This window comes from Pteropus medius, unplaced genomic scaffold, assembly GCF_902729225.1.
Source record: "Pteropus medius unplaced genomic scaffold, Ma_sr-lr_union100, whole genome shotgun sequence".
Lineage (NCBI taxonomy): Eukaryota > Metazoa > Chordata > Mammalia > Chiroptera > Pteropodidae > Pteropus > Pteropus medius.
This window is the reverse complement of record NW_024356248.1, coordinates 2,099,161-2,108,419: the sequence shown is the minus strand read 5'-3', so window position 1 is coordinate 2,108,419 and position 9,259 is coordinate 2,099,161. Positions and strand designations below refer to the sequence as shown.

Below are 9,259 nucleotides of genomic sequence, written 5' to 3'. Positions count from 1 at the left end.
CCTACTTTTCCACGATCCTTTATTAATCAGAACGGGCCTTGCCACAAAAAACAGGGCCCATTCCCACAAAAATATGATTTTGCAAAGAGGAAGTCTTGCTGGCTTAGAGGGTGCGTGTGGTGGGAAATTTTCGTATGGTTCTTTTTTCCTTTTTTTTTCTTCGGTTTGTCTTCATTTCTCTTCGCTGCAAAATTTTTTGTGACGGTGGGTTTTTTTTTGTTTTTTTTTTTTATAAAACACTTGCGCTCAAAGACTCAAACACAATACAAACAACGGCCACCGATCCCCACCCCTGGGGCCCCATCCGGGCTGGGGGGTCTGGGGGGCCCCCTTGGCTGTTTTGTGGCTGTTTTCCTGGTGTCTGGCGCCGGTGGGCAGGTGCGGGGTCCTAGGGCAGGTGGAATTGTACAGCAGTTCCGTGGGGAGATGGTCACAAGAAAGGGCACCTGAACAACGTAACGACTAAGTCTAGGGTGCCCACAAAGACAGCAGGTGACGCTCATGAAGGGACCTGGGATACAGAAGAGACAGACAGGCCCAGGTGGGCCCTGGCTATCCCTGGAGGCTCTATGAGAGGAGTGCAGGTGGGCCTCGCTTTCAGACTACAGTAATAATACTTTGCTCGCGGGTAGCACCTTCTGAGTTCTCCTGTCTTGACCCCCAGATCAGGTGACGGCGGCCTCACAACCTCCCCTATGAGGTAGGTGAAGTATTATTACCATCATTTTACAGATGGGGAAACTGAGGCCCTGGGAGTGTGGGAGAACCGCCCAAGGTCCTGGGATGGTGGCTGGGCTCCGGTGCCCTCCCCCACCCTCAAGTTCCCCCATTCCTTGTTCTCCTAGATGCCTAGACCTCCCCCACCCTCACCCCATACCACCCGCCTCCACCGGTGCCGGCCCTTGGCCTACCACTTGCTGCCTTTTCCCTGCGTCTGGGTTTTGAGGCTGGGGGGTTAGAGAAACCCCAGGAGGTTTTCATTAATGCTCCTGGGTGAGATCAGACAGGGCACAGACTCTGCCGGGAGATGCTCTCTGCATTGGCTAAGCGTCCCGTGGGCGGGGCTCGGGAAAAAGGGATGCAGTTGCCCCGCCCACTCTTTGCAAATTGGTTGGATCTCTGGGGGGCTCTGCAGCAGGCCAGGGCGCCTTTTGCTCACTCGCCCGCCTCCCGCGGGGTAGAGGGGCACAGGATCCCCTCCGCCTCTCGAGGCAGCACCCTCTCTTCGCTTCCCCACAGCCTTCCGAGTCTCTGCCCTCCTGTCCCCGCCGGGGGCTGGTCCACAGCCCGCCCGGCAGGACGGTGCAGTTGGGGTAGACCCCCACTTTAAGCAAAGCTACAATAGAGAAAAATTTAGATTACAAGGAATGTGGGTGACTATTTGCGGTACATTAGCACTTTTCACTCTACAAAATAATTCACCTACTTTGTATGATATTCTTCCAGATCCGGGGGGGGGCGGAAAGGCGTGGAAGCAGGGGTGACGTTCACTGTGAGAAAACTTTGATATGGGCAAAAAACGTGACCCGTCTGCTGCACAGAGCAGAATGCTCAGCTCAAGGGAAAGCCTACTGAAGGAAAATGGTTCCTACATGCCTATGCTTTTGCCATGATCTGTCAGTGGGGACCCTGTCCAGAGGCTCCTTCCCTGAGGCGTCAGCCCCATCTGGGGTAGAACTGTGGTCCAAGACCGCGTTCACAGACTGCGGTGACCGAGCGCCACCTGGCGGCGTGTGCCGGGAATGTCAGGCCCCTGCTCGCAGACCCCTGGATTGGAGGCTGTCAACCAGCTGTCTTGTATCAACACCAGGACTCGCGTGGGGATGAGCGGGCTTAACCAGGGATCATTCCGAAATCTGCTGTCTCCAAGGGGAAGCCAGGTCTAGTCTCTGCAGCAGCTGACGTGGAGAAAGCACAGCTTCTTTGGGTGGGGCAACCTCAGAACTCAGAATCCTGGAATTTCCCCTGCTTCCTCTGCCTGAACTGAGAGGGGCAGAAGTAGCTGCTCTGAGGGACGGGGAGCAGTGGGCAAGGTGAGAAGACATTCCCGGAGAAGGTCGGGCGATGCATGATCGGAGAGCAGGGCAGGGGATGAAAAGGAACGTCCTCCAGCATGGAGGATGGAGGGGCGGAGCTGTGGGTGTGTGAGGAGGGAGGTCTGCACAGGCAGGGAGAGATGAGGAAGGGGAAGGAGGCTGGGAATCATGGGGAATGTTGCCAGCATGGCTGGGATGTGAGATCTGGGAAGGATGAGGGTGGTAGGGAAGAGGACAAGCGGGGTTTGAGATCCCGAGAAGGAAAGGAGCAGGCGGCGACTCCTTGTGGAAAGCGATGCCCACAGTTGGTGCCTAAAAGGTGGAAAACCGTGTTCGAGAGATGAACTTGCTGAGGAAAGAGCTCCTGGAGCACTGTGAGCTGAGAGGGGTCTTGGGGGACGCGGGGAGACAGAGGAGGGAGCGGAGACGTAGGTGGGAAACAGCAGGAGGCAGTGCAGCTCTCGGCCCAGCTCCCTCGGCCCCTCCTTCCCCATCCCCGCCCCACTTAGCCTCACCTGCCTCTCCTTCCTCACCCCCTGGCTCAGTGAGTGCACTGTCCCCTCCAGGCCTCCAGTCCTGCCTCACTGCGTGAAAGCCTGCCCTCTCTGCATGGCTTTCAGCACTGCTGGCCCCAGGGGGACAGGGAGCAAGCCCCCCACCCCATACACATACACACACACACACACACACACGCACGCACACGCACGGTGGACACAACACAAATACACAGGGCTGCGGCTCCAGGACCCCAGAGGGGACTATATACTATCCTTGGCGTTCAGGGCCCAGCTGGCGCCTGAAACTGCCCTCGGATGGGCCTCTCCTGGCCAGGCCGGGGCCAAACGCCTCGACCTCCCCCCTCCTGGGTCCAGATCAGGGGCTGGGGAGGGGGCGGCCTCTCTCCACTCCAGGCACTGCCTTAAAGAAAACGGGGGACCGTGCCCCCCTGGCGGGCGTCTGGAGGGATCTGCCTGTCCGTCTGTCTGGCTCTCACGCTCTCCCCCACTCCTTTAGTGTCAGCAAGTCAGGAAGGAAAGGGGCAAAGCAGGAAAATGGCTCCCAGAGCCCCTCCCCCAGAGCCGGACGGTGGAGGATGGGGCTGGTACTTCAATAGAAATGGGGCCCAAATGGTTCCTGGGACCCCTCCCTGGCCAAGCCGTCAGGGTCCTCCCCTCACCCACGGCAGGGGGGCCAGGCCGGGCGTTGTGCATAAAGTGGTGAGGGCATGATGGGGACCCAGGCCCTCGGCCCCCTGGGCCTCCCTCGGCCCCACTCAGGCCTTCAGCTGGTGCCACTGGGCCACAGGCTGCCGGGGACGGGCGATCATGTCCTTCCAGTGCTTCACCTCCCCGGGCCCGCTCTTCCATGACAGGTAGATCTGGGGAGAGAGGGAAGAGTCTGGCATTAGTGGCACGCTCTGAGGCATTGTCCTTGCCCCCACCAGGGGGTGACAATCTCCACAATGACACAATCTCCACAAGGACACAGTGATCACGCGGACCAAGGGGCCTCTGCCTGTCGTGACAACCTACCCCAAAGAGGCCCTCCTTTCCCTCCCCCTGCCAGGCTAACCTAGTTTCTTTGGGGCCAGACAGGCCTGGCCCTTTGGAATTAGACTTCTGACCTGTTTTGCAGCGGGGTCGAAGGCGGTGGAGGGAAGCAGCTCACTGCCTTGCCCTTCCTTGCCCTTCCTGTTTGGCACTCTCTTTCCTTAATTACGATCTCTCCCACTTCCTGGGCACTTAACTACCTGCCAGGCACGGAGCCAGGGGCTCTATACACATAGATCATCAAATCCTGACTTGGGAGACAGGTACATTATCCCCATTTGACAGAGGAGAAACTAAGGCACAGAGAGTTAAGAGACGTACCTACAGTCACCGAATTGATAAGTGGTGCAGAGGGATTTAAATTTGGGCCTTTGGGTTCTACACTACCAGCCCGATCCTGTTGGCCTCTGCGTTAGGGACTTCACAGCCTCCTGAGACTGGGCACATAATCCCCCCTCCTCCCCCCCCACACACACCTGCTGACCCAGCCTTGTGAATGGTGGCTGGCTAAGAGCACAGGGCTCCCTAAGCTGCCCAGGCCAAAGTCAGAACAAACTCACCTCCACTTTGTTCAGTAGGCAGTACTGTTTTAAAAGGAGCTATAATTGGTATCTAAGGAGCAACCACCTCCAAAAGGCTAAGCTTCAGAAGAGCTTAGACATAGATATGGTTACTCAGCCTTTGGCCCGAGCTGCTCAAGGAGGAGCTCAGCAGACCCCAGCCCCACTCAGAACACACAGCCCTGCGGGGGCACGGGCGATGCCAACCTGTGACCACAGGGCGGCCAGCCGTGTTCCCTGGGCCTTGCTAGATGGCAGGCAGGGCTAGGTCCCCTCTCTGAGACAGCTACTTTCCTCACCCCCAATAGCTAAGTTCTCCGTCCCCATCTGTCTAGGGGTGCCTCCACCCTGACCCCTTTGCCTGTGGGGGCCCTTGCTTGTTTCCCCCACACAGGGCGATGCCTCACCCAGGTGATCCACTCTCTCATCTCGCTCGCTCTTTGCATCTACCCTTCTCCTTCCCCTGCCCCGAACGCTGGTTTCCTGCACTGTTCCTGGTCAATCCTCCACGTCTGAATGGATGCACATGCCCTCAGAAGGGACGTTTCAAAAATAACTTTTATCGTAACAGTAGCAAACATATACGTTCCAAGTACGGTGCTTAGCATCTCCCCTGTTATTGAAGCCCCTCCCAGCACACTGAGGCTGGGACTAGCCTATTCGTTTCAAGAGGAGGAAACGAGGCTCAGGGAGGTTATGACTGTGAGGAGGAGGGGGCTGGGACCTGGACAGCAGCAGTCCGACTCTCCAGCCCACAGTCTCAGCACTAACCCGTAAATAAACATAGGAACAGATGCGTCGAAGTAGAAAAATAAAGGGGTTTATATCCTGGAAAAACTCAAGGCGAGGCATGGTTTTTTTGGGTAACATATGATGAGAGCTCACTTTCGATTAGGAGAAGGTCCACATGTCAGGAATTCTTACATCTATAGGGTCAGGATTTATTGCTCGATTTTACAAATGAGAACACCGAAGCTCAGAGAGGCGAGTGACTTGCCCAAGGTCACACCGTGGTCCGGGAGCAGATGAGGTGGAAAGTGAAGCTGGGTGTTTGGAGTCCTACTGCAGCTCTCGACGCGGCCCCACACAGCTCCCCCTCCACAGGTGGGACCCTGGGTGACATTGCTCCCTGACGGTCTTGTCCAGAACAAGACCGTCAGGGACCCGGGGCACTTCTTCTTCCCACTTCCTTCTTCCCCTGCCCTTCCAGGGGTCTGTCTACAGCTGGTCGGCCCCCAGTATGACACTTGGGGAGGATCCTGTCCAATCCCCTCATTTTCAGATGAGACGCAGGTCCAGAGTGGGGAAGGGGCTGACCTTCCCTCTCCCGCTGTCCAGCCCTGCGCTCGCCCACTACCCGGATGCTGCTCATGAGGACAGACCTTCGCCGGTGCCGGCCACGTGCGAGCCACCCCGCCTGCCTTGCCCCCTACCTTGCCGATGACGTCGTTGCGGCTGAGCTTGTCCTTGTCCATGACGGTGATGACGATGGTCGTCTCCCTCAGCTTCTCCGTGGGGATGTCGAAGGCAAAGGACTCGTTGAAGATGGGGTTCAGGTTCCTCTTCATCGTCACCGTCTTCTTCTTCTCCACCCGCTTGTCCTTGTACATCAGCCACACCTTCACGTAGGGGTCTGGGAACGAGGAAGGGAAGGGTCAGAGAGGCAGTGGGGGGCTCCCCGGGATCCCCTTCTCCCTCCAGATGTGGAAGCTGGGGGCGGGAGGGGCGGTGTGCTTTCCACAGGGGGTCAGGAGAGCCCCCAGCAAGAACGAGGGGAATCTGGGGGATTGGCGGATGGAGGGGGGTTAGGAGGGACCTTGGCCATCGCCTGGTGCCCTCCTGGAAACACCGAGGAAACCGAGCCCCAGGAGGCCAGGTCTCGCCCGAGGTCACAGACAAGTAGGGTTGGAGCTAGGGCCGGAAGCCGGGTCTCCCTACCACAGTGTCCCCTTCTTCCTGATTCTGGGAAGGGCAGAGTCTAAGGTGATGCCGGCCCAGAGGCTGCTCCAAGGGGGCCACCAAAGGCTCTGGGGCAGAGGGGTTGAGATCGGAGGTGGGGCCTGAGGATTGGGGGGTGAGAGACACGGTGTGGACCCAGCTGTCCACATTCAGCATGACACTGGTGTCACCGTGTCTCCCCAGCCTGGAGGCCCTCTGCCTCGAGAAGTCCCCCACACCTGATGTGCCCCCGATGTCCATGGCTTTGAGGTTCCGGGCTTTGATGATGTTCACGATGATGGAGTTGGCAGAGGGGTTGTAGCAGAGCGACAAGAGCAGCTCCCCTCTGCTCCCCTGGGAGGGACAAGCGGAGGGGTGAGGCCGGGCCAGGGGCCACGCCCCTCATCTCCCCTCCAAGGGGGAACAGGAGGGGTATGGGGACGGAGGCGGGGGAGGGATGGTTATTGAGCTCTCTGGTTGGCCCCACTGTCCCGGGTCCCCTCCACCTCACTACCCCCTCCTCTGTCTGTCACCTCTGTCACACTTGGTCTCCCCTCATGTGGCAGGTCTGTACGCTGTCCCCCATGGGACCACCCCTGCTTCCCGAACAGAGCCCCAAGTTCTTTATCACGGCTCAAGTGAGTCCCCCCAAGTACCAAGCCTCAGAGCTGGGCCCGCTGCTGGGAACTCAGCTCTCCCAGGGCTGTCCATCTGCACCCCTCCCCATAGTGCTCCTGACCCCCTAAAGTCGAGGCGGGGTGGCTAGGACCAGACCCGCCAGCCCTGGCCTGCCAGCCCCCCACCAGGGGCCCGTGGCTGGGGCCTTACACTCCCATCGCTGCATGGCTTCAGATCCTTCCAGAAGGTCTGCATCTGGGTCAGGTCCACCTTGTTGAGGGGGATGGACACCTCCCCAATGGGGTCATTGCGGCTGAAGCGGTCGTAGTCCAGGACCTGGAGGTAGAGGACCCTCTGCACCACCTTCTCGTAGGGGAAACCTGGGGGACAGACGGCGGGGGTGAAGAGCAGGATGAGGGGCCACGCTGGGCCCAGGCAGAGTGAGCCTCGCGGGCAGGACGGCCCTGAGAAGCAGGGCTGGCCCTGTGCCCTCCCGCGGCGGCCCCACCCGGATTCCGGCCTTCCCGAAGCCTTAGCAAGAACTGTCATCATCTCCTCTGTCTCTCTCGACAGGTCTCTGAGATGGATGGTACCTTGTCCTTCCCACAGGTGAAGAGACTGAGGCTCAGGTGGCCTAAATCACTTGCTCAAAGTCCCACAGCTAATAGAGAGCAGAACTGGGGCTGTTCATTCATTAGTTGTCGCGTGTCCATCTTGGTGGCCGGGCCGTGGCCTCCTTGCTGTCCAGACATCTCTGCCCCTGCCAAATGTCCTGAGGCAAGTCTGGGCAAGTGGCCCTGCCTGAGATGGCCACAGCTGCCAGACAGGAGGCCCCAGGAGGACTCGCGTCCGAGGACCAGCCCATCCTTCCATCATTCCTCAGATCCCGCAGCTGTCCCCTTGTCCACTGCCTCCTTCCTCATCTAAGCCACTGGCTCCTCTTGCCTGGACAGTCACAAGAGTCTCCGACCCGCCCTCCCCATTGGCTCACTTCCTCCTACAGTCCATTCTCAACGCGGCAGCCGGAGTGAGCTTTTAAAAATAGAATCGCATCATGATACTCACTGAAAGCCTCTCAGTGGCTCCCAGGGCACTTAGAATAAAAGCCGTGTGCCCTGCCGTGGCTTCGACTCCTTCCGCAACTCGGCCCGCTGTCCTCCCCCTGCTTAGCCCGGGACCACTCTTCACTGAGTGACGGGGCTGCGGCCGCACCGGCCCCCTAGCCTCGGCGGCGGCGCAAGCTGGCCCCCAGCCACACCCCGTCTCCGCTTTCTGTCCTGACGTCCCCGGTGGGGTCGGATCTCCTGTCTTACACTCTAGCGCTTTCTTCTCTTGGCTCTCATATCACAGGCTCGACAGAGCTTTACCTGTCTGTTTCCTTGAGTCTGACTCTCTCTCCAGCCTAGCGTTTCCAGGAAGGCATCTCAGCATCTAACACTGTTTCTGGCACATAGTAGGCACTCGATAAATATTTGTTAAGTGAATCGATAATTGAACGAATGAATCAGTGCCAGCGGAATGGCCCGAAGGAGCAGCAGGAGTGTTCAGGGGCGGGGCGAAGGCCGGGGTGAGAGCCGGGCCATGGAGCTCGGGTGGGCTGGGAAGGCTACTAGGGGGCCAGGGGAAGGTCTGAAGCCGGAGATGTTGGACCTTGGGAGGTTTGGTCAGAGGAGGGGCCGGCCTGGGAGGTGCAGAGGACGTGGGCCAGCCCAGAGGCCTGAGGGGGTCAGATCCGGGACCAGGGCGTAAGCAGGAAGGAAAGAGGCCACTGGAGGTTCTGGAGAGCCAGGGTACCAGGATTTGTCCTCACTGATTGAACAGGGGTGTTGGGAAAGGGTTATGGCTTCTCTAAGTGGGGTCCGGGCTCACAAAGGAGCCTGGGACAGAAATCCCTCCCTGATCACACACCAGCTTCCTGGTTACCTGGAATCCTCGGGGATCAGAGACAAGGAAAGGCCTGAAGGAGAGAGGTGGGACATTTCCTGTCCATCTGGAGGGGCTTGTCCCAGGTGGGGGAGGCAGGGAATGGGAACAGAGGAATGTATTAACAAACTAGTGGAGTGTTTTCTGTGTGTCAGGCACCATTGTAAGAGCTTTTATAATTTGCTGATTTAAAACCAAGGCACAGAACGATGCAGACACTTGCTCCAGGTCACGCAGCTCGTAAGCAGCAGAGCTGGGCATCAAACTCAGGCAGCCTGGGCCACAGCCTGTGCTCTTAACCACTATACTGCGATTGCTACAGATGTTCTGCCTCTGGATCCTGTGGGAGTCGTCCTTCCTGCCTGCCTAATTCGGGATGAGTCCTGTGTTTCGGCCGCAGCCCTAGAGGTGGCCCCGCTTTTCTCCTTCGTCTCTGGCTGTGATGCCGGCTCCGCTGGGTCTCATAACCTAATCCCAGCTAGACACAAAATGCAGCCGGTTAACTGGGCGAGACACGTACCGTGTGGGCGCGTGCAAGTGCACTCGTGTGCATGTGCGCGTGCACATCTATACATGTGAGTTTGTGCCTGCGGTCACGTGTGCACATGTGGGGGGGGAGGGTCTGGGGGTGGCC

General features: G+C 58.6%; 1 protein-coding gene across 1 annotated transcript in view; it reads right to left on the bottom strand.

Annotated features, from left to right (window-relative positions):
• SYT7 (synaptotagmin 7) overlaps positions 1-9,259 on the bottom strand; it is a 59,318-nt gene continuing 50,059 nt past the window's right edge. Inside the window, exons 10-13 of the mRNA XM_039860243.1 lie at positions 6,913-7,082; positions 6,324-6,438; positions 5,580-5,779; positions 1-3,414 (exon numbers count right to left, since the gene is read on the bottom strand). Of these exons, the coding sequence (XP_039716177.1) occupies positions 3,310-3,414; positions 5,580-5,779; positions 6,324-6,438; positions 6,913-7,082 (590 nt within the window). The 3' untranslated portion in view covers positions 1-3,309. The remainder of the gene's footprint in view (positions 3,415-5,579; positions 5,780-6,323; positions 6,439-6,912; positions 7,083-9,259) is intronic.